This window comes from Trematomus bernacchii, unplaced genomic scaffold (assembly GCF_902827165.1).
Source record: "Trematomus bernacchii unplaced genomic scaffold, fTreBer1.1, whole genome shotgun sequence".
Taxonomy (NCBI): domain Eukaryota; kingdom Metazoa; phylum Chordata; class Actinopteri; order Perciformes; family Nototheniidae; genus Trematomus; species Trematomus bernacchii.
This window is the reverse complement of record NW_022987720.1, coordinates 27615784-27642230: the sequence shown is the minus strand read 5'-3', so window position 1 is coordinate 27642230 and position 26447 is coordinate 27615784. Positions and strand designations below refer to the sequence as shown.

Genomic DNA, 26447 nt, shown 5'->3' with positions numbered 1-26447 from the left:
CAAGTCATGGCATGAGATAGCGTTGATTTGCATAACTGTAGGCTGCAAGTCACAAAGGGGGATTGTGGGATAGAATCCAGGAGACCAGGCGGCATGCAAATCCTGGAGATGCACAGACAGTGTGTGTGTTTGTGTGTGTGTGGGTGTGTGTATGTGTGAATGATACGATAAGAGAGAGGAAATCAAGTGGGAGTGGGAGGACGATAAATATAGAAATATATAAAAAAGGAGAGGGAAATGGAAAGACGTCAGTTGGTTAAAGTTGATGTTGTTTATAAGAGAAACCGCAGAAGTGGGGATTGTGTGATGTGCAGAGCCGTACGCTGGTGTGTGTGTGCTGTGTGTGTGTGTGTTGGTGTGTGTGTGTGTGTGCTGGTGTGTGTGTGTTGGTGTGTGTGTGTGGTGTGCTGGTGTGTGTGTGTTAGTGTGTGTGTGTGTGTGCTGGTGTGTGTGTGTTGGTGTGTGTGTGCTGGTGTGTGTGTGTGGTGTGTGTGTGTGTGTGTGCTGGTGTGGTGTGTGTGTGTGTGTGTGCTGGTGTGTGTGTGTTGGTGTGTGTGCTGGTGTGTGTGTTGGTGCGCTTCATAAAGCCTTCAAGTTTCTTCTGCAGATAATAATGAATGGGTGTCATGTCATAAGAGGCATCTCATTTCTAGTTAATTGCTATCTCTACGGAAACCCATTTCTGACGGTTAAAGAGACGAATGTGATGGAAGTAGTTAATATAACCTTAATCATTATTTATAAAATATGACTTAGTAATAGAAAATAGTGACTTACATTTTTCAATAAACTGACTCAAAAATTGCTTAATTGTTTACGTATTAGAAAATAAGGATTCATATCATTCAAAAATATTGACCCAGAATTGAATTTGTTTTACTTAGTTATCTCACAAATAACAACTGACTTAGTCTAAAATAAACGACTTAATTGTTTTAGAAAATAATGACTTTTTTCAATTCTAAATAACGATTTAAATACAAATACTTCAACATATTTGTAATTGTGAGCTGCTTTCCCATGAAGCAGGATGAGCCCTTAGAAATAGCATAGCTCAAAAAAGAAATCATGACAGATTGTTTAGGGGCCGATGTTGATTTTTTTTTTATCTCCCTTAGTCTTGCAGACAACTAACCTCATGTGACGTAAGATTTGATTGTGGTTCCTGCAAAAATGTCGTCTTTGTTTCTGCTTTCTTCACATTTTGTACCAGAGAGATACACATCAGAAAACCTCAGTCGCAAATTCTCAAGCAACATTTACCTGAGTGTAATGCAGCCACTGATATTCTGAACAAACTGTGCTGTTGTATTTGCTGTAAAGTGTCTTTACTGTAGGGTATTTTATTATATGTACAGCACTTTGGCTCGACCAAAGATTGTTTAAAAATGTGCTATATAAATAAAACTTGATTTGATTTGATTTGATTTGATGTTATCTGTGTACAATGAGTACAATGCCAGCAGGGGTGTCCAAACCCGTTTTCACTGAGGGCCACATCCAGAAGAATATATGAAGGGCTGCTGCCGCTCACTTATCAGTTAAGTTATAAGTTGGCACAATCAATCAAATGTAGGAAAGTTGTGATTGATACTTGAATATGCTTTAAGAAAAAAACAGCCTCCATCACAGCTCTCCGTCGGGTTTCATTTATCTTGTTTGCAGTTCATCCCTTAACACAGAAAGCCTCAGATTGCTTATCATAAGAGGAAATATGAAGGGTCTATTCAGGCCTTGTTATGTAAAAAGTTATTGGGCTTTTCTCATCAACTTAGATTTGTTAGAAAATGTTTTCAGCTTGAATTTATTTGGAAGTCGGATTGACATGAATACTGTGTATTATATTTGTACATATATATTTAGGAAGTACAATATAAACAAGCATAAGTTTCATTTGTGGGCCATATTCCATTATACCTTTTGAATTAGCTGAGGGCCGATTCAAAATGGCCTGCGGGCCGCATTTTGGTCATTTCTTTTGGACACCCCTGTCATATATGGACACACACATGATTTGTACTACTACCTTTCAGAGTGTGAGCGATGGAGAACGGGACGTACAGCGACGTGGAGGCGCTGTGGGAGAAGTGCAGTGTACACGGTACGAGTTGTTCGTCGCACCATCTCCCCGGGCCAAGCTGACCCCGTACCTCCGGCAGTGCAAAGTCCTGGACGAGCAGGACGAGGACGAGATCCTGAACTCCATGCTGCTGGTCTCCAAAGCAAACCGCACAAGTAGGTAGAGGCGTGTGTGTGTGTGTGTGTGTGGTGTGTGTGTGTGTGTGTGGTGTGTGTGTGTGTGTGTGTGGTGTGTGTGTGTGTGTGTGTGTGTGTGTTGTGTGTGTGTGGTGTGTTAGGGCTGTGCGATTATGGAAAAAAATCCTAATCACCGATTATTTTGGTCAATAATTGATATCACGATTATTAAAAACGATTATCCATTTACTTTGAAAACATCCATTTATTGAAACAAAAATGTGAACAGTATGTTTTTAACAGTTGATTACCCTGAACTTTAAGTATAATTCAACTGAAAAAGCAAAAAAAAAATTATTAAAAAAAAATTATAATTACATTTTTCTTTTTTTTTATAAAAATAATAATCGTTTTATTTCGATTACGTTGTTTTCGTAATCGTTGCAAGCCAAAATCGTAATCGAGATTAAAATACGATTAATTGCACAGCCCTAGTGTGTGTGTGTGTGTGTGCTTCAAGTTTCAAGTTTCAAGGCTTTTATTGTCATGTGTGCATAGCTACAGTGTAGTTATGACAATGAAGATCTTAGGTCACAGGCTCCTCCAACAGTGCAACACAATAAAGCAGATTAAATAGTACAAGTAAATAAAATAAAATAGAATATAATAGAAACAGAATATGATAGAAACTGTGCAGAATAAGATTTGTATCTTAGTGTGTTGACTGTGTATATAGGATATACATATTTTATACATATTTTTATACATATCTGTATATTGTATAACTTTATATTCGGGATTGTTGGAAACGTCATTTCCATCTCTCTGTCTGTAAACACAAACTGAGTAAGATTGACATACAAGTTGACTTTGACTTTGACTATATACAGTAATTGGAATATTGATATATATGATATATGTGATTTGCAAACAGATGAATGTGCGTGTGTGTGTGTGTGTGTGTGTGTGTGTGTATGTGTGTGTGTGTGTGTGTGTGTGTGTGTGTGTGTGTGTGTGTGTGTGTGTGTGTGTGTGTGTGTGTGTGTGTGTGTGTGTGTGTGTGTGTTCATTGTAGTGTTTCCTGATTGTATATGTTATCCTGTGGGTCTGTCATTTACTTGGCTGTGTTTCCTCATGTGTGTCTTCAGCAAATATTGTATACTACTGTACTGAGCCCATATGACTAATATTTTCTTTTTCATTTCTGACTTTATGACGCAAGACCTCTTATGGTTGCAGTGATTCACCATTTAGTTTTTTGTGACCAACTCTTTTATTACATTTTACAGTCACCTTAACCAGATGACACACATATTTTAGCAAAACAATTCATAACCCACACATTTTTTCCGATAACAAGATTTCACCTTTGCAAACTAAGGTGTGCATATCTACAATCATATTTTACACATAGGATAAATCCAGGTCAGCATCTCCTTGACTTTTAAAGACTCTAGTGTTTATTCTTTAGCATTGTTTACAGATGCATTGCTAGGCTAGGCAATACAAAGAAAATCCTATAGTTCCAGGTCACATTTTGACCTTCTTCGTGACTCAAGAATTGACATTTATAGCAAATTTGGTCAAAATGTTAGATACATCACCTGCAGATTAATACCAAACTAAGGCCGGGTGACATGGAGAAAAAAATCGAATATCATGATATTTTGATCAAATACCTCGATAACAATATGGCGTTAATATTGTAAAGTTGACTGTTGGTGCTTTCACAAAAATGTATCCAAGAGATAAAATAATAATAATGTAGATATAATTGAAACATCGGGTAGATTCCAGTTTAATTTCACAGTAACGACATAATGTTGATGTATTGCCCAACCCTATTCAATACCTATGTAATCATCCACTACATTTGGGCACCATACAAGATACATAATTGTCATTTTCTTTCCTTTTATGTCTGTAAGGTAGCTGGGAGGATCTGCACTCTACTGATTGATCTTTTGTAGTTTATTTAACATTATGTTGTGTTTCATGCAATAGCTTTCTCCCTCTCTCAGCTGGAGATAGTGTGCATTTGTGTTTCTGTGTGTTGAATTTCAATCATGTCCATCAATCCTATCCTATCAGGCCGTCTCCTCGACATCCTGCACAATAAAGGAGAGCGGGGCTATGTGGCCTTTCTGGAAAGTCTCGAGTTTTACTACCCTGAAATGTACAAGCTGGTCACGGGGAAGGAACCCACGCGGCGCTTCTCCACCATCGTAGGTGAGACACACGCCTCTGGGTCCAAAGTAACGCAATGAGGAACAAGGCAATACAGTCTAACCTACGAACAGTTTTTAAAGATCTTGTTCTGCTGGTTTTAAGAAGAACTTGATATGTATCCAAATCAGTTTTCAGCAAAGTTGGGAGGGTTACTTCTTAAAAATGTTGTGTTGTAAGTACTGTAAAGAAATGTAATCGGTAACGTAATCAAGTCAAGAGTATCAAAATATGAACGTAATATAACCTTCTGTTACTTTTGGATTAACTCAATATAAAATGCAAAGCAAATAAATATAAGAGAAAATGAATGTCAATAAGATGTTTTTTACTTAAGTGTATGTAACAATGCAACCTTAGAAAAGAAGAAACCAAGATATTTCATATAAAAAATGTAGTAAAAGTAATAGTTTACAAATGCTGTTCAAGCTTAATACATCAAAAGCACAGACTGTATTTTTGTTGAATAAATCAGGTGTCCACCTACTGCATTAAAAAAGACATGGATTTAGAATAAAGAAGAATTAAAGTAGCCTAAATATAAACCATAATGAAAAGTAATTCAGTACGTCTACCTATAAAAATCGATATTTATTATAAAATGTATTGTACCACTGTAATCAAATAAATGTAGCAGTCATCTGATTACTTTAAAAAATATATAATTGTAATGGAATAGTTTTTTTTAGTATCCTGATGACGTAATCTCGTTACATGTAATCCGTTACTCCTCAAGCCTGATTACACTATGTAGAGTAGATGATGTAAAAATATGTTTATACCATAGTGTGATGTCTCTTTTTCTACTCCTTTTCTTCTCGCCTGTCCCCTCGCTGCAGTCGAGGAGGGTCAAGAGGGTCTGACCCAGTTCCTGATGGAAGAAGTGATGAAGCTGCAGCAGCAATCCAAAGTGAAGACCCTGCAGCAGGCTGAGCTCAGCAGGAAGAACTGCACCCTGGAGGACGAGCAGAAGAAGCTCCGGCTGACCAATCAGGAGCTCCAGGCCGTCCAACTGAGTAAAAAATACATGTTATTTGTTAGAAAAATATCACTCGTCACCGGCTTGAGCTTCAATAATCAGGATCCATGTATTTATTATCCTCTCAAGAATGGAAGTAGTCGTCACATACAGAGCATTTGGTACAACTAGTTCCAGAACAGTGTCCTTCACATGCTGATATACAAGAGAGTGTTACAGTCACAAGATGGAGGAATACCGGTTCAAAGCAGTATACAATGTTTAGTTCAGATTAGCTAAGGCCCACGTCAGAAATGATCATGCTTGTCATATCTCCATAGAGGCTGAATCATCATGTTAATCACATAGCTATCATATGCCTAAAAACAATCCTGACGCTCTTTTAGCTAATCATACATCCTGTCATGTACTCGGCTACGTAAGGCCTTTGTTATCATGTGCTACTCTGATATTGAAAGTTCAGTATTTTCCCAACATTATTTTATTTAAAATATGTTCTGATCACGCAGTGGAACATCACCGCGGTCTGTAGAGCCGTGCTATTCAGTAGAAATACCGCAATAGTGTTTCAAATGGTTGATCATTGAATCCAAACCATACTGAAACTGCTCCCCCACCACATTGCTTTTTTCTTTTACCCTGCTCTGTGCACGGCAGTTGGGTTTTGCAAGCCTAGGTTGTCAATATCATTGTCTACAATAGCCTATTCAGTAAACTAGGACACTGAGCTTTTAATGTTTCACCATGTCCTGTGTTGTTGGAACAAGTTTTAACAAATGCTGAATTTCTCTGGAAATAGCGTTGTTGCCAAAATTAACTTCTCTTATAGTAAATTCTGGTCTGGGTACATTTGAGAAATCTTAGTTTAAACTTGGTTTTAAATGTGTTGCAGTGATCGAAGTGGCCAGACAAGACACATCTCCTTTCAAAATGTCTATTACGCGTCTGTTCAGATTTCGTTACTGCCTTTGTCACTTTCGTTATAAGGTTAAAGTGCTCAGTCTTTACATCAGTCTGTATGTATATTTTGGGCTATTCAAATTTTCGAGATTTTCGAGATTGTCATGACAAAATAACTTTTCATTGAGACTAAAAATAACCACCACATCACGCACCTATGACATTTTTTCCTTTAAGTCCTCGTTGGGGATGCGTCAGGCGGCATTAGCATTCACACAAAAAAAGATATGTGGTCAAGTGACTAATAGATGACCTCTGCAAGAGGTTTGAGTGATGGGAACACAGTGCATCTTGGTGGTCATTTACACTTTAAGACTGTCCCCTTGTGATGTTATTGCACAAGAACCATTGTCATTGGAGCTATTAGTAGCCTTCTGTTAGCTACTAGTTGACGTGCTTTGCTAGTTGTTAGCCTACCATACGCTACGATTTGCTGTGTGCTTTATTGAAAACAGAATTTTCAGACATGTCCTTCTGTTGTAGCATAAACCATAATGTTATTTGCTTCATTGTGCATGAACATGAACACATTCAATTTAGGCTTTCCCCTGATAACAAAACACACAATATTAAAAGCTAAATGTTAGCACTTATAGCGGTCAAAAAAAACGTTTGCCTATCTGGGGGTCAAAAACCACAGAGCAACTGCTACTTTCTTACATTTTAATAACTCACTACAAGCTTGAAATGGGAACAAAACCACACAGGTCATCATGAGCTGGCTAACACTAGCACTTGCAACACAGTCTCACGGCATTTCGTGTTATAGTCATGAAATGAATCTATTGATTCGTGTTCACCAACACGATTTTAAAAGCAATGTAAATAATAACAAATTTAAAAATACAGATTTAAGTATTCTGACACAGAACGATTTTAGAAGCAATGCATTTATATTGGTAGTATGTTTCGTGCCTGCACCAAATAATAACAAATTTGGAAAAAAAAAAAAAAGTAAATTCAGATTTCAGTATTCTGAGGCTCTGAGCCCTATTTATTTTAAAATAAAAGGGGTAGGGTAAGATATTGAGTAAGAAAATGTTTTTATGAACCACACAGCTTCTGGTCAAAAAGGTGGTGCAGGCACAAAATATACTACCGATAGAAATACATTGCTTTTAAAATCGTTCTGTGTGACACGAAACAAATGCAAAAATCGTGTTGGTGAACACGAATCAATGGATTAAATTAATTTCGTGACTATAACACGAAATGCCGTGAGACTGGGTTGGCACCATAGGTTGGCACTTGATAACCAGTTAGGTAGATAGCATGAAGATCCTTGTTAAGTGAAGGAATCAAGTTTAACAAGTTTAGTTTCCTGCATTTGTGTTTATTTACAGAAGCTAGTTTGTGGATTTAGAATTACTTTGTTGTTATTTTAGCCAACACGAGCTAAATGGCTAAATCTGATAGCAGTTTGTCAGATTGCTAGCTTAAGCTAGATGGAGGGAAGGTGGAAAAACTGCCATGAAAAGTGACAGTTTGTCTAAGAATAACATGTTCATGGATTTCGCAATTATTGCTTAACACCCTCATGTCTACTGTATTAATGACTCAACCTGTGTTCTCCAGGGAACAATAAGTTGAGAGAGGAAAGAAACAGCTACAGTGACGAGCTACTGAGAGTGAAGGATGAAAACTACAAACTGGCCATGAGGTACGCCACGCTGAGCGAGGAGAAGAACATGGCGGTGATGAGGAGCCGCGACCTGCAGCTAGTGGTACTGATGAACGTGTGAATGCATGGAAACATTGTCATTGCATTATGTTCTTGCAAACTTGTATGCACACTCAACGAGTTTGAGGACATTAAAGGTCACCTATTATGCAAAATCCACCTTTTCATGTCTCCTCTACATCACCATGTGTCCCCTCTTCTTCATGTCTCTTCTACATCAACATGTGTCCCATCTGTGGAAAGAGACTCTGAAAGTTTCAGGAAAAAAGATTCTCGCACTTTTTGTCCTGATCCATTTATATAAAAACCTGTCTGAAAATGAGCTGATCAGATTTTGGCCACTTGATGATGTCATAACGATGTTTTGGCTTGTGTAACCATTAGCCAATCAGCAACCAAGGTAACCCCCCCCCCCCCCACCTTATCACCTGAATCTCCTCCTAGAGCACCATGGTGTTCTTTTTAACCAAATATCTCTCAGAGGGGCGTGGGGAGGGGCTCCTTATTTTCATCTAAAGTAACAGACAGAGAATCAGCACTTTTGAAACAGGGCTGAAACAGAGGGGATTATGGGATGCTGCAATGATCTGTTTGGTGTTTGGAGCCAAACACTTCAGAGACAGGTTCTGTATATATCTGAGACCTATAATATATTGATGAGAAACAGTATAATAGGGGACCTTTAAGAAAGACTTAGTAGCTCTATTTATTCTGCATCCGTACTGTGTTTATAGGTTGATCAGTTGAAGCACAGGCTGAACAAGGTGGAGGAAGAGTGTAAAATGGAGAGGAGGCAGAGTCTCAAGCTGAAGAACGACATCGAGAACCGGCCGAAGAGAGAACAGATCTTTGAGCTGGAGAGAGAAAACGAAATGCTCAAGATCAAACTACAGGAGCTGCAGTCCATCATACAGGTACGACCAGCTGTCATGCACACACACACACACGCACACACACACACACCATATTGAAAAACAGTAAACTAAATTGTTCAAAGGAACAGTATCAGGTGGAGGAATTATTTTATACCTCAGTCTATGCTTTTGCCAAACCAAAATCATTGTGCTGCTTACTGAGATCAAAATCTGTTAAATTTCATGACAGTTTTGTACGTCTATAAATAGGATCTTGTGTGTAACAGCATGTCCAACTTGTGTGCACACTACTTGAACACTACTACCAAAGGATGCAAAATGAATTTGAGTGTAAACTAACTATAAAATTGTCCGTAACATAATAATGATGAAGTTGTACCTTAATACACAGCCGATGCCGCTCCCTGCATCAGACAAGGCCATCCTTGACATTTTGGAGCACGACAGACAGGAAGCACTGGAGGACAGACAGGATCTGGTCAACCGCCTCTACAACCTGCATGAAGAAGTGAGACAGGCAGAGGAACTACGAGATAAGGTAACCAACACACACACAAGCTGTGTACAGTTACTCAAGTATTGAAGTTTAACACAATTCTGAAGTACTTGTATTTGTAAGTTTTCCTGTTTTATGTCTCTTTATACTTTTGCTTCACTACATTTCCGAGGATGGTTATTTTTTTCCAATCCATTATATATGTTTTAGATTCTCATAGTGGGAATCAGTATGGGGAACAAACAAAGGTTACCAAAAACAGACCTTTCAAACCCAAACCCATGACCAGAGGCTCTCTGCCTGACACTCATGAGGCCATCTGTGAAAAACACCCCATGCAAAAAACAACAACCCATATCATCCGGTGTGTGTGTGTGTGTGTGTGTGTGTGTGTGTGTGTGTGTGTGTGTGTGTGTGTGTGTGTGTGTGTGTGTGTGTGTGTGTGTGTGTGTGTGTTGTGGTTGTCTAAGAATCTAATAAACCTGCTGGGACACAATAAATGGTCAGACAAGTCCATACAAATGTGGTAAGACAAGAACTTCTACTGAAATGTGTTTCGTAACTCCACTCGAATCATTTGGACTTGTCAAAGTAAGTTAATGAAATGAATAGAGTTGTAACAAGAAAATCTCTGTGTGTGTGTGTGTGTGTGTGTGTGTGTGTGTGTGTGTGTGTGTGTGTGTGTGTGTGTGTGTGTGTGTGTGTGTGTCTGTATGTGTGTGTGTGTGTGTGTGTGTGTGTGTGTGTGTGTGTGTGTGTGTGTGTGTGTGTGTGTGTGTGTGTGTGTGTGTGTGTGTGTGTGTGTGTTGTGTGTGTAGTACCTGGAGGAGAAGGAGGATCTGGAGCTGAAGTCGTCCACGCTGCAGAAGGATTGTGAGATGTATCGCAACCGTATGGACACCATCACTGTGCAGCTGGACGAGGTGGAGAAGGAGAGGGACCAGGTGAAAACACACACGTGCAGATTTGCGAATATCCCCCATATAACAACTCAATCAATGACAATAAATAAATGGTTTGTATGGAATAACCGCATAGTCAAGCCTAATGTTGTTTAATTAAAGGGGCTTCATACAAATATGAACCTGAACATTTGCATAATATGTCCTCTTTAAAATCTAAATATATGTGTATATATATTAAAAAAAGAGTAATCAGATTAAGGAAATAATTTGATATTCTCATCTAGTTAAAAACTTCCTGAATCTAAATGAATCTGATCCTCCTCAGTTGGTCACAGACTGCCACTGTTTATGTTTATATATCAGTGAAATATATGTGACATGTATACCAGATCATTTACTGATACAGTTCCTTGTTCTAATGTTACCTGTGTGTGATGAAACATCTGTCTACGTGTCACTTTCTACCGTTTTTTTTAGACACTATGCTTCTCTTTATCCCCTGAATACTTGCATTTATATCTTGATCGCTTTGCTACATAGCTCTGATTTCATCACGAAAGGATTGAAAGATTTTCATATTGATTGCTGTTGTTGTTGTTTCTGTTGTGTGTTCTAACTTCCACTCCTCCACTGCTACAGGCGTTTCGAGCCAGAGACGAGGCCCAGCACCATTTCTCCCAGAGTCTCATCGACAAGGACAAATATCGTAAACAGATCAGAGAGCTGGAGGAGAGGAGCGACGAACTCCAGATCGAGATCGTACGCAAAGAAGCCCGTCTGATCACTCTGGAGTCTCGCCTACGACGGCTGGCCAAGGACATCGTTTTGGACCAGGTGAGACACGGTGGAGAATAATAAATGCATCACTGGAACTTGCAATATTTCCGTTTTTGTGAATATTTCAATGCCATTTTCCTATTTTGTTTTTGCAGAGTCTGCCGAGGGACATGCCTCCGACCATTATTTCTCAGGCGGGGGATTATAAACCCAGCCAATCAGAGTGGTCGAGCGATGAATCCCATGAGGGGAAGTTTCCATCGGAGGAGCCTCGCCTGAAACGCAGACCCAACCTAAAAGCAGTCAGTCACTACACATTATTCACACCTTGTTACTTCTTTTAAAACAAATGTATTGGACATTATAGCAGACACCATTGCCTGTTTTGAGCAACCTACTTCAGACACAGCTAAGTGGTAACGATGCTCTTACTTATGACCAAAACACACATTTAGCTACTAACTCATCAAAAGGTCGCCTAATCGTTTCAGCTCTAGCTTGTAAACAGATGATATCGTTATATTTTTAAGAAGCGTACTTTTTTTTTAACAGTAGCTTTCATGTTTTCTTTATATTTTAGAACAGAGTAAAGTCTCCAGTCTGTTTTCCCAGAGAAGTCAACTATGAGGCCTCTCAATCTGCAGGTAACACATGATCCTAAAGTTCATTCATAAATGTTTTTCTACTCCACCATAACAGTAACGTTTGTTTACGCAAGTTTATTTTAATTTCTCTCCACCTTCCATCTCTGTCAGCCAACGGAGGAGATTTACTGGATATCCAGATGCGAAACTATAATTCCAACAGCGTGTCCCTCCCTGGGTCCCCCTCGTATCCTCCCTTCTCAGCCACCTCCCTCTCCTGCTCCCCTTCCCCCTATCCTCTCACCTTGAGTATGGACCATTTCAACAGACCAAACATGGTGAGCTTTACAGACATCACTATAGTCCTATATCATAGGTTAAAGAGGCCCTATTATACTATTTTTGGGTTTTCCTTTTCCTGTAGTGTGATATATAGGTTTTTTGTGCATGTGAATAGTCTGCAAAGGCTAAAATCCATAAGTTTCTCTCCCTCACTCTGCCTGAAACGCCTCCATTGGACTCCTTGGTTTTCTTCCGTAACCCAATGCCATCACTATCTGTCACTTGAGCTTCTATTAGCTAGCGCTCCAACACATTGTACATGATAGATTAAGGGGCGGGACATCTATAAGCGGTTGACCAATGACAACAGAGCCGGCCAGCCGACCAATCAGAGCAGACTGGGCTCTGGTTTCAGACAGAGGGTGAAAAGAGGTGCTGCAGCACAGGCAGTATGAGAAAAATAAAGAGCTTTTTGAACATTAAAGCATGGAGACATGTCCCAGTAGAGACACAACATACTGATATACACCTGAACATCAGCAGGAGAGGACTCTTTAAAGTAGAGACACTACATACTGATATGAACCTGAACATCAGCAGGAGAGGACTCTTTAAAGTAGAGACACTACATACTGATATACACCTGAACATCAGCAGGAGAGGACTCTTTAAAGTAGAGACACTACATACTGATATACACCTGAACATCAGCAGGAGAGGACTCTTTAAAGTAGAGACACTACATACTGATATACACCTGAACATCAGCAGGAGAGGACTCTTTAAAGTAGAGACACTACATATTGATATACACCTGAACATCAGCAGGAGAGGACTCTTTAAAGTAGAGACACTACATACTGATTTACACCCTGAACATCAGCAGGAGAGGACTCTTTAAAGTAGAGACACTACATACTGATATGAACCTGAACATCAGCAGGAGAGGACTCTTTAAAGTAGAGACACTACATACTGATATACACCTGAACATCAGCAGGTGAGGACTCTTTAAAGTAGAGACACTACATACTGATATACACCTGAACATCAGCAGGAGAGGACTCTTTAAAGTAGAGACACTACATACTGATATACACCTGAACATCAGCAGGAGAGGACTCTTTAAAGTAGAGACACTACATACAAATATGAACCTGGACATGAGTGTAATAGAACTTTCTCAAAGTCCATTTGACTTCTCAGTCTCAGTTTGGATTTTCTGCTTTGTTCACTTGTTAAATCTCCAGCTGCGTTACCGTAACCAGAGCATCCAGTCCACGCTGCCTGAGCCTCCGGAGAAAGCATCGCTCTATCGCCGAGAGAGGGAGAAGGAAAACGACTTCAACCCCCGCAGGTAGTCACTCAGGATTATCAGCTAATCTATGCTGTTTAATAAATATAGATGCTTATGTGCAACTCTTATTTCATCCTTTTTATAAATCTGTGCTGGTTTGTACTTCATTTCCTGTTATGAATGGCTTCAAAGTATACTGATGCTTGTTCTCTTTTAGCCTCTCGGACTTTGATAGTGACACCATGGAGTTTGGTAAAGAATACTTTTACACATTACCCAATATCACACTAATGACATTTCTGTACTGAGGGACAGTTTTTTATTAACTTTCTGTCTCTCCATCCCTTCCTTAGAGGACGAAGCACCTTCTGTCCACTCGTCTTCCTCGTCCCATCAGTCAGAAGGGATGGACTCGTACGACCTGGAGCAGGTCAACAACATCTTCAGGAAACTCTCTCTGGAGCGGTACAGTACAAACAATCATTATACATGTATTCACACAAACTACTCACACATCTTCTTTGTTCTTTGTGTTCTTGTTGTTGTTCTTCTCCTTCTTCATCATGTTCTTCTTCTTCTTCTTCTTCTTCTTCCAGGCCGTTTCGTCCGTCTCTCTCTTCCTTCTCGAGGATCAGTGGCTCTCTGAAGCCGGTGCAGGAGTTATCTCTGCCCGGCGACAACCTGCTGAAGGACATCACTTTGGTCGGTGGAAACGACAGCGGGATATTCATCTCACATGTCCAGTCGGACTCCATCGCGGAGAAGGCGGGGCTCCGGGAGGGCCACCACATCCTGATGGTACGTAGGTTACTCCTGCATTCAAAGATTCAAAGGTTTTATTGTCATATGCACAAAGCTACAGTGTAGAAATGGCAATGAAATTCTGATGACCTGAGCTCCTCCAACAATGCAAGATATATAATAAAATATAAAAACACAAAATAAAAAGTAGTGCAAAAAGTCTATATACATGTCAATAGAATATGGTACGATATGTACAAGAACAGAATATGAAATTAAATAATGTAAATTAAGACAAAATTATTACACCACCAAGGTTCACACAGGGCTTTTAACAGGGTCGTTGTTAGATGAGTATTTACATTTTGGCCCATTAAAACTGGCTGTACAAATAGAAAAGCACCAATGAGAACGTACAGTAGACTTTTGACAAAAGTTCAATTAAGTGTACAAGTCTCAGAGGCCAAAGCTAAATGTAAAAAATACATTTCTACCATCATTTATCGTTAAATGTTTTTATTTTAGATTCATTTTAGTTTTTCGTGTTTCTTGATTCAATTATTTGTTTTTTTACTTCAAATATAATGTCACGATTACCATTGCCAACATCTTGCAATTCATAATTTCATCAAAATTATGTTTAAAATATGCTTAAAAACTCTAAAAACAAACAAATATGTTCTTATTCCAGACAGAACTACACAGCTTCTTTCTCAGACAGAAACGTGAATGCTTTAATCTGTTATTTATTTATCTTTCTTGTGTTTGATTGGCGTATCAGCTTGAGGGATGCATACGTGAGGAGAACCAAAGCATTTCATTGGACACCAGTACTCAGGAAGAAGCTCATTGGACGCTGCAGCACTGCTCCGGACCCGTCAAGCTGCACTATCGAGCCAACTTTGACTGTAAGTGATGTTTTTTTCAGACTTGTGTTTGTGTAGTATTCAATATACAGTGTATTTAAAGGTCACCTATTATGCAAAATCCACTTTTTCACGTCTTGTCTACATAAACATGTGTCCCCTCTGTGTAAAGAGATTCTGGAAGTTTCAGGAACAAAGATTCTCTCTCTTTTTGTCCTGATCCATTTATATAAAAACCTGTCTGAAAATGAGCTGATCAGATTTCGGCCACTTTATGATGTCATAACGAGCCAATCACCAACCAAGGTAACCCCCCCCCCCCCCCCCCCTTATCACCTGAATCTCCTCCTAGAGCACCATTGTGTTCTTTTTAACCAAATATCTCTCAGAGGGGCGTGGGGAGGGGCTCCTTATTATCTAAAGTAACAGACAGAGAATCAGCACTTTTGAAACAGGGCTGAAACAGAGGGGATTATGGGTAATGCTGCAATGATCTGTTTGGTGTTTGGAGCCAAACACTTCAGAGACATGTTCTGTATATATCTGAGACCTATAACATATTGATGAAAAACAGTATAATAGGGGACCTTTAAATTCAAACGTGTGTGTTCTAGCCTACCGTCGCCTTCAGAGTAACCTGGCTGAAGGCCCGATGGTTTCCGGCGACTCGTTCTACATCCGGGTCAACCTCAGCATCTCGGGCCAGGCGGACAACTGCTCTCTGAGCATGCGCTGTGACGAGGTGGTGCACGTGCTGGACACCCGGCACCTGGGCCGCTGCGAGTGGCTGTGCGCTCAGGTCGACCCGTACAGCGGCCTGGACCTGGCCGAGCGGGGAACCATACCCAGCAACTCACGGTACGGAGAAGGTCTCTCAAGTTCTCTTGTGGTTAAGCTTTTCAAGGCTTTCATTGTCATATGTACATAGCTACAGTGTAGTTATGACAATGAACATCTTAGGTCACAGGCTCCTCCAACAGTGCAACACAATAAAACAGATAAAATAGTGCAAGTAAATACAAAACAATAGAATATAATAATGCAGAATTAAGAAAAGTTAAGTTAAATTCTCCTTAATCTAAGAGGCATTCTGATGTTTAAGGTCAACTTTGGGGTTTTTCAAACTGGTTCAAAGTGATTTATCTGTTTCTTTTGTATAATTTTTCTTTTTTTAACAGGATGAGTGAGGGTAAAATTACATTACATTCAAGATTTCATGACACCAAGAAATGAATTGGCAACACAATTTGACTTAAATGAGATAGTACCAATTAATACTAGTTTTTTCAAAACAAACAAACACTGACCAAACCTCCCCTCACCCCTCCCACATGCCTCCCTTCCCAAAATGACACAAACAGACACACTCACACACACACACACACGCGCACGCACACACGCACACACACACACACACGCACACACACACACACACACACACACACACACACACACGCTTGAGATGTGTAAGCGTTCCCCAATGTGTCCGGATTGTGGGTGGTCCTGTGGCTCATCTCCTCTACAGAGCCTCGTAAATTGTGTTCCATATTATGTTGAATTGTTCTTCCTCGCTACTGTCTATTGACCCTAAGTGATTTATCAGGGAGCTCTTGAACTGTCTACAATGTAATCGCTGCAGTATCAATCCACAAAGGTGCCTGTATTTGCATCTTAAAAGCTCATATTGTTGTTCATTTTGGAAGGACCCTTGCGAGAAAAAGATTTTGTTTGACTTTTTAGTTGTTGTGTGTAACAAGGTCTTGCTCAATAAGTTCCGTTTTGAAATCACTCATTGCATCCATATTGTGGAAGTCCGCTGAAATACTGAGTATGGTTAAGCTGATTGTAATAATGGAAAAAAAAACAAGATCTGAAAATGATGCTTCTTCAAAAGCAGAGAGGCAAGATCAAGTACAAATTAAATCAAAACGTTTTTATTCCTAACAATCTGAGCGTGTCAGGGGCAAAAACAGCACTTCTGTTGTATGTCACCGTTTAACACCAAGAGTTAGATAAAACCTTTCGTTTCGTATTCAAGCACATGTTACAAACCAGGGTGGTGTAATAAACCATTGCAATGCTAAAGTAATTGAGTATCAGACATCTGTTCTGCTCTAGTACAGTACAGGATCTTGAGCAAACGTAACAGATGAGCAACCATGCAAAGTTTAGGAGGGGCCTTTAGTGGGCTACACCTGCAGAATGTAAAGTTTCACTAATTACAATACACACACACACACACACACACACACACACACACACACACACACACACACACACACACACGCACACACACACACACACGCGCGTGCACACGCACACACACGCACACACACACACACACACACACGCACACACACGCACGCACACACACACACACGCACACACACGCACACGCACCCACACACACACGCACACACACGCACACACAGACAGACACACACGCACGCATGCACGCACGCACGCACGCACACACACACACACACACACACACACACACCTACACACCTACACACACACACACACACCTACACACACACACACACACACACACACACACACACACACACACACACACATCTACGAGTCTCAAACTCCCTCTCAATGCTGTGCGTGTGCGTGTGAATGTAGGGCCCAGCAGCTGCTTCTGGTAAAGATCCAGAAGCTGGTGTGTCGAGGGGGAAAGGAAGAGAATGAAATCCAGCGCAACAGTAAGGTAAGAAATAACCTTTATTTAAGTAAAAACAATATACACATATATTTCAATATATGGCATTAATATCTCAAATGAGTTAATTTGTAGACTAATTTACAGCCAGAAGAAGTGAGCCCGTCGTCTGATCCTAAAGCCATTCCACGAGTTTCTAGAGCCAGCATCTTCCTCACACAGATACTACAGGTACTGCAGTTGAGATATACAAAAGGAAAAACAGTTTGGTCTCTTAAGGATCAAATGTCTTGAACAATGAATAGTCTCACTGCTGTGTTCTATAATACTTGTCCGTGTCTGTTTTGATTTGCAGTTTGTGAGCAGGGTGGATATCAAGTATAAGCGAATGAACAGCAGTGAGAGAGTGAGGATCATCAACTGCTCAGGCAGCTCAACGGTACCCAGACAGGGTTATGAAGCGCTGAGACCAGAAGGTGAGTACAAACTGATCCAGGAGGAACACAACTCAGCACGAGCAACGAAAAACACAAATAAATGTTTTTTTTAGATATACTCTACATACAGTACGTTGACTCCCTTTTGGAGCCACCCCCAATTGGCCGTTAAGGGCACTGCAGTGTTTGTTACTTCCATATGGCTTTCATTTTTCACAGGGGAAAATTGGCACTTGGTTGAAATATATACATTTAAAAAAACCTAGCTCGTAGACTTTAAGCCAGGCTACATTTTCTCTCTGTCGACCCTCATGTGTACCTCTTGTAGGAGCCATTTAGCACTCATGATATTAGTAAGAAACAATGTCTGTTTAAATACAGAGGTTGCGGTGTTAAGTATAACAGTTTTTGACCTCACACACAGAAGTAACTTTTCTGAAGATAAGTTATCGTGTTTCTGAGTGTCACATTTGTACGGGTACTGAAAAGATGATTTGTGTTAATGGGCAAACAGTCTTACAATAAATAAATTGACTTTGTTTATTTGGAAACTTTCACATGGGACCTTTTATTCATCAGACACATTTTATTAGTGTGTCAATCACATCAACAAAGTGGCACCTCAGTGGCTCAAAGCTTTATTTTAGTCTATACAGGTCTTCTATTCTATTTCTATTCTATTTTATTATTTCTATTACTTGCACTATTTTAACTATTTTGTCTGTTTTATTATGTTGCACCGTTGGAGGAGCCTGTGACCTAAGATTTTCATTGACATATCTACACTGTAGCTGTAGGAGCCAAAACTTTTATTTGTTTGTTGAGCACTTCCGGTAATTGTCACATGGGTGTGGTTTGTGTATACAGTATAGGTCACCTGTTTCATGTCGAGTGCGGATGACAGAGGGTCAGCTTGTGCTGTCATTTTTTTTGTTGACCGTTTTGTCCCTATAGTTACTGTGCTTTGATTTTGTTTATTAAATATCGTCAAACTATCTTGCTTCAGTATGGACTTTCTCTTTGAAAACGCGTCACAGCTTATAGCAAAGCTTAGCCTATCGGCGACTCAAACTGAACTGGAAATTGAGCCGCCACAGTAGCTATGTACAAATGACAATAAAAGCCTTGAATCTTGAGTCTTGAATCTTGTGTGTGTGTGTGTGTGCTAACAGACGCTGCGGACCCGGACAGCGAGCTGAGCCGGGGTCTGAACCTGATCCCCTACAGCACCGTCACCCCCCAGCGGACCCAGAGGAGGAGGCCCGTCCTCTTCACTCCCACCGCTCTGGCACAAACCATCATCCAGAAAATACTCAACAGTGGGGGAGCCATGGACTATCATACCTGCAAACCAGGTCAGTGTAAGATGGGAATAAATGTACTGTAAAACATGTCATCTCAGTGTTTTCATAAGGAAGGTTCCCATCTGGTTGGTGTATTCCCAATGTGTCCAACTATTGTGAGTCAAAGATGGCGGAGATAGTGGATAAGAAGAGTAGAAAAGGGGGGAGAAGAAAGCTATACTATAATATCTGCAAACCAGGTCAGTGTGTGATGGGAATAAACACGCACATTTCAAAGTCAATAGTCAAAGTCAACTTTATTGCCAATCTTTCAGTTTGTGTGTACAGACAGAGAGATCGAAATACCGTTTCCCACAATCACGAATACAAAAGTACAAATATGTATACAAATATGTATATAATATGTATATCCTATATATACACAATCAACAGAGACATTTATACATATGCACACATTAAGATAAAAACACAACAATCAATATATACAAAATAACAGTCACTTCCATATATTTGGGAATGTACATTAGTGCAAGATTGTCCATAGCAGCGTAAAAAGTGTCTGGTGCTGGATTTGAGTTGTCCAGTGTGGGCAGGGGGGAGAGGGGGGAGAGGGTACATTTACTGCAAAACATGTCATCTCAAAGTCTTCATAAGGAAGGTTTCCGTCTGGTTGGTGTATGTGTCCAACTATTGTGAGTCAAAGATCGGGGAGATAGTGGATAAGGAGAGTAGAAAGGGCGGGGAGAAGAAAGCTACTATCAGGATTTGGGTCAGGTATTGTACTACACTGTGTTAATGTTAATAAGTGAAACCAGAGAGACGGGGGGCAGGAAGAAAGATGGCCCAGTTGATAACTAGGATGATGCTAATGATGACATCAACACACTGGGGTTTATAGCCTCATTTATCTTCATTTAGCGATACAGAGAGTAACACAGTGGGGTCGGACTAAATGCTGGGTCACAGTCTAACATCTGGCAAGACAATGGACTGTCATGTCTTGGTTTAGTTGAGATTCCCTCAAAAACCTCAGCCGTTTCTGTTCCTTCTGTATTAAATGGGTTGTGACTATTAAAATACATTTAACAGTTTCTGCTTTAAAAAAGATACTTATAACTTTCCATACTATTGTATTACCTTCTTGTCACAGCACAAGGACAGAATAACAACCAAAGTACGACTCAACAAAAGGTGCAAAAATCAAGTCTAAATGTACCAAAGTAGAACAAGGATACAAAAATCCAGTTTGTCTCCCACCTGGTTTCAGACAGAGGGTGAAAAGAGGACAGGCAGTATGAGACAAATAAAGAGCTTTTTGCACATTAAAGCATGGAGACATGTCCCAGTAGAGACACTACATACTGATATGAACCTGAAAATGAGCAGAATGTGTCCTCTTTAAGTAAAAGAAGGCATACTCAAAACCATGACATTTCTTTTGTTTAGACACCCTGTCCAAAGAAGAGTTTCATCTGAAACAGAACGTGGAGCCCTTCATTCACTACAAAGAGAAACAAGCCACGTTTGAATGCATCACCCGAGAAAACATAGAGGCTGTCGCATCTAAGGTAGGCTGTTTTTGACAAATGTGTGTGTGTTTGTGTGTGTGTGAACACCATAGACTGTACGTCATGTCTCGTCTTCCTCCCACTGAAAAATATACCGGGTACAGGAGCTGCCATTTTGAGATGTTGACATCACACACGTTAATCCCATGCCTAGCAAGAACAGATTTTTCTGTCGATGTTTAGATTAGCACTTTTGCCAATGCTGATGATTTTCTTTTTTACTTTTGCGATGTTAGTTATCCTCTTTTTTTTCTGCCAGGGAAACAAACACATTTATTATTATAAAATAAATATGAACTGTCTTTCAGGAATTCATCATGCTAACTTTGAATGACCACAAATTCCTACGTTTGTTACAAAAGCCTCTTTGGCCTGCTATATAGTTACCAATTAAAGAAAATATTTATGTAGGCTGTCAAAGGGGACTTTCTCGTTGTTATGATACCACTATTTACTTTCTAAATCTGTGTTGAGTGTTTATCTATGTTTTCAATCATGCCACACACGTGTCTCATTTCAATCAGGAGAGACGGTTTTGATGTAAGAATATTTATTGCAGAGATACACAAATGAATGTAATGGTGATTCTGGCGATTAGGCCCCGTTGCGCAGGAGTATCATTCGGGAGGGTAGAACCGATCCGATGAAACCCCCTGGGGTCTAGACACTGGTGGTGGTGAATGGATAGTTGGGTCGGTCTGAAGGGGAGGGGCTTAGCTTGACCCTGGTGGTGGTGAATGGATAGTTGGATCGGTCTGAAGGGGAGGGGCTTAGCTTGACCCTGGTGGTGGTGAATGGATAGTTGGATCGGTCTGAAGGGGAGGGGCTTAGCTTGACCCTGGTGGTGGTGAATGGATAGTTGGGTCGGTCTGAAGGGGAGGGGCTTAGCTTGACCCTGGATTCAGAGGGACAGGAGGTGATAAGGTGTGGAGGAGGGTTGCGTAGAGTCACCTGAAATGACAGCTGTCAGAGGGGGGAGAGCAGACTTAAAAGGTTTGGCAGAGCGCTATGGTAGGCTCTTGGGAATAGAGCGAAGTGATTGGTTAAGCTGGAGAGTGACGCCCCCGATCACTTATTGAGAGGAGAGAGAGTAGATACATGGGAATAGTACATGAAGAGTAAAGACGGTCTTCCTGGTTGAACTTACGCTGAGCTTCATGTCACAGTATAGATCTGTATTTATCTTTGAAACCCATTTTCTCCCACCAGGGGAAACACTGCCTGCTGGAGGCGGAGCTGAGCTGCGTCAAAGATCTCCTGCGTAGAGAAATCTACCCGATCATCATCTACGTCAAGATCTGTGATAAAAATGTCAAGAAGTTACGGTAAGCCCGACAAACCTCAGTCTTTGTCACATATTTACCCACAAATCCAAACCACATCCTTTTTTCCTAAGGCCAGCACGTCACTTCTTTCATGACACTTTACCGCCAAGGGGGAGAAAGTCCTCTTTTTTCAGCTCTTAAACTAAGAAATGATGTTAAACTGCAAAACCAGTTGGGAATTATTGTACTTTTAAGTAAAAGTCAGAGGGAAATATTTATATTTATATATGTATCTGCTGTAGATACTTTGATTTCAAACACAAAATATGATCAATCATCACAGCTCATCATATGATCACAATCATTAGATGAATTATAATAAATGAAAGACCCTCACTGGTCAGTCAGGTAACAGTTGCTTATAACTTACTTATTTTTTATTTTTTTAAGTGTTGCATGGATTTGCTTGAAGGCATCATATATTAGTAAGAATGATAAGGTGAAATATAGTAAACTGCCTCGCAACAAAGCAAGCGAACCAGTGGAGTCATGGAAAACACTTTTTTAATCTGTGTGTACAAATTATTATCTTTGGTGCATATGAAAATCCCACTTCATCCCCTTGAAGACTTTATTGAGCATCTGAAAGAGTACATTTAGTACTTTTAGTTACGTTAAATACCTTGTGCATAATTAGCTTTCGATACTTATGTCCTTTTACTTTAGTAGAATTTCAAATGTAGGACATGCAACCGAATGTTTTTACACTGTGCTGTTGTCACGTTTTCTTATGTAAAGTGAAAACCAGTGTTGTACAGAGATCATGTGCTCCAAACATTACCAACTGCTCACACCGCAGCGCTGCTTCCTTCCTGTTTCCTGTCCACACAGGAAGTTGCCTCTGCGCGTGGAGTCGGAGGACGGGTTCGTGAAGTCGTGTCGGGCCAAAGTGAAGGAACTGGAGGGCGTCCCGTGTCTGTACGGCAGCGTGGAGCCGGAGGCCTGGGCGGGACCCGACGACCTCATCAGGGTCATCAAGGAGCGCATCCTGGAGGAGCAGAAGAAGACCGTGTGGGTGGAGCAGGACCTGCTGTAGACACACACACACAAAACACACAGAAATACACAAAATAACACACACACAGATACACAACAACTGTCTGTACACGACAATAGACATGTGTAGCTGAGCCCTATGGAAGCCCATAGGGGACTTTATTCAAATGATGCTTTTAGACTGTTTTAGACTGTTTGTCTGACTGTTGTTTGTTTTACTCTTGTTTTTCTGTTAAGTGAACTTGGGTCCCCTGAAAGGCGTTAAGTTATTATTATTATAATTTTTATTAAACCTGAAAAATTAAATCACTTTTTTTTTTTATTGGATTTTCTTTTTTTATGTAATTTGAAAATAATTCGTTAGGTTTAAAAGAAAAGAAGATATTTTAAATTGTTTCTTTCCATTTTAGTTTAAATACAGCCACGAAACACCTATATGACTTGGTGAAAATGAAAATGCAAATTGGATTTTCATTTTCCTAATGACTAAAATAACCACCATATAATGCTTTTTTAGAATTTATATATTTATTTATAGAATTTCATTTTCCTTTTTCAAGTTTCTTTTTCAGTTTGAATAAAGTCCTCTATGAGCTTCTATATAGAACCATAAAAACTCCCTTGTACATCGTGCTTTTATACATACATATTTATGCTCAGAAACGCACGTGTGGACACTCGCAGTGCAGTAGACTTCAAATAAATGCATTATATATTTTGTAAATGTGTGTCTTTACCTTGATTTAGAATAAATAAATAAAAGGAAAACATTTAAAAGGGTTATTGTTTTAATTTAATGTGGAGAATTTAAAAGGGGAAGTGTTCAAAGTGCACGTGTGTGTTTCAATTTCAGTGTGATCCGACTCAAATGTGATTATACTGTCCTCTGGTGGCAGATTTTAGGCTTTCACACTTTAAAGATTTAAGTCACTTCAAATTAAATCACATCAACCTTGTATTTATTTATATAGGACATATTTTAGTTATAGCACATTTGGTATGCATTGCTTGTCCTGAAAATGTACAGAAATAGGAATGTTACATAACCTCATAAGTCGTTCGCATTTGAATACATTTAAACCTCACATTTACAAAAAAAAGGACAGAATGACTTCACCCCGTATTAGGCAACAGGAAACTATGACTCACAGGTTTATTAATAATGTCTGAGCTTTAATTTTGTTTAAAAAAAAAGCCAAGAGATGCAAGGCAAGCAGATATTTTTTAAATGCCGTTTTCTCTACATAGAGAGAAGATTCACCCCTTTATCTTAACAACAACAAACAACAACAAACAGTAAGATGCTACTATATAATAATGTTAAGGAGGGATTAGGGGTTGGCATGAATAGAAGTCATCTTGACACCTTGCAACTTATTTAAAATAAACACATTATATTTAGGGGCACCAAATTGACCAACACAAGATTCAAAATAAAGAATAACACATTGGATAAAAGTTTGTTGAACATGTTTTGCATATTAAGGATCATGATCTTTATACATTAGTTTTATAAAATCATGAATTACCCCTTTATCTAAAGCAGGGGTGTCAAACTCAAATACACAGTGGGCCAAAATTAAAAAATGGGTACTATAGTCGAGGGCCGGACTGGTTCAATGTTTATTGCTAAACTTATTGAAATGAACTTATTGCACATATTAAACCTGGAACTAACAAAGCTGAAATGATTGCCTATAAAAACAACATTAAACATTAAATAATCAGTTGCATTCATTTCTTATGGCTCTATCTGCAGCTTTTCCAGAGTCATTTCTTATGATTACATTTTTCCACAGGCCAACAACAGCTTCAACAAAACTATTCCCCTCAAAGAAAAAACCAAACATGCCCTGTTGTCTCAAGAAACAAAGTGCAGAAGGAAACATCCATGTAAACTCAGTGTGCTGCTCTGTGATGCTAGTTCAAGCCAGATACTTGGCATCTCATCTTGGGTGCAAGTTCATCAATGTTTGGGCTCAGGCTCTGAGCTGAGGAAACCCTCAGGATTGAGTGAAGGTGTGCGTGCAATATACCGGCGGGCCAGATCTAATAGTAATTACAAATGATCCTGCGGGCCGAAATTAAATCCACCAAGGGCCTGATTTGGCCCCCGGGCCTTGAGTTTGACACATGTGCTCTAAAGACTACTCTTTACTTTTTGCATTGATCCTATTGATTGTAAATACTGTATTTCATCCAAAAAACGTGTTATTTTATGTTTTAAATAAGCTATAAGTCAACTCAAATACTGAAAGTGTATTGACTTTTTAAACTCAGCTGTGAAATGTAATCAGTTTATTCAAAACTCCTTTATATCTGAAACAAAGACTCGCGATTTCTGGGTTTATCCAGCAGTATCATCCATAACTCACTGAACCGTATGGCTATAGTCACTTTGTTGATTCCTGCAGCTTATAAATCTATTTTTAGAAAGATGTTTTTTCAAAGCCATAACCACCAGATGGTTCAAATTGAGTGAAACGGGCTGGCCAGCGGGGGATTAAGAATAACCTGTTTGTGGTAGATAATCTCTGCATCTGTGAGGAAATACATGCATACAGCGATGTGAACACTCATAACTGCAACACACTGCGTATCAGAAACACTGTATAAGCCTTACTTTAGTCAATATAGACACAAGGGCTAATATGTATACTCCTTTGAATATACTTTCACACTTTTGTATGGTACAATGTCATAGTCATTATCGTCAAATAATAAAATATATAAAAGTAAAAATGTAATATGATTATAAACATGATAAATATGTCCGTTATCTTTTGTAAATTATGCTGTGAAAAAATTATCTTGATGGCACCTTCTCTTCCTTCTGTTAAGATTGCTTTCTTATCTGATGTGCTCATGCTGTGTTCATGCTGTGTGTGTGTGCGTGTGTGTGTGTGTGTGTGTGTGTGTGTGTGTGTGTGTGTGTGTGTGTGTGTGTGTGTGTGTGTGTGCGTGTGTGTGTGTGTGTGTGTGTGTGTGTGTGTGTTCAGAGTATAATTGATGCCAGGGTACAGAGTTATATTAGGCAAATAAGGAGAGGGGTGCAATTGTGACGCTGATTGGATGCAGATTATGATGATCTCTCTGTGTGTGTGTGTGTGTGTGTGTGTGTGTGTGTGTGTGTGTGTGTGTGTATGTGTGTGTGTGTGTGTGTGTGTGTGTGTGTGTGTGTGTGTGTGTGTGTGTGTGTGTGTGTGTGTGTGTGTGTGTGTGTGTGTGTGTGGTGGGTGCAAAATGAATCAGCTGCTCTGTAGGGGCTCCTTGCTGTGTTTGAT

At 39.7% G+C, this 26447-nt stretch overlaps 1 protein-coding gene across 1 annotated transcript; it reads left to right on the top strand.

Moving 5' to 3' along the window:
* The first annotated feature begins 2043 nt into the window (after positions 1-2043).
* On the top strand, positions 2044-23933 carry card11 (caspase recruitment domain family, member 11). The gene is given in 25 exon segments (XM_034143092.1): positions 2044-2086; positions 2089-2235; positions 4288-4425; positions 5262-5438; positions 7937-8085; positions 8777-8956; positions 9309-9455; positions 10232-10357; positions 10958-11152; positions 11251-11397; positions 11676-11739; positions 11851-12017; positions 13212-13318; positions 13476-13510; positions 13612-13723; positions 13855-14056; positions 14781-14907; positions 15480-15723; positions 17497-17581; positions 17681-17764; positions 17889-18009; positions 19143-19325; positions 20721-20842; positions 22052-22167; positions 22999-23933. Coding segments are annotated over 25 exon segments (3423 nt in total). The 3' UTR covers positions 23204-23933.
* Positions 23934-26447: the final 2514 nt, after the last annotated feature.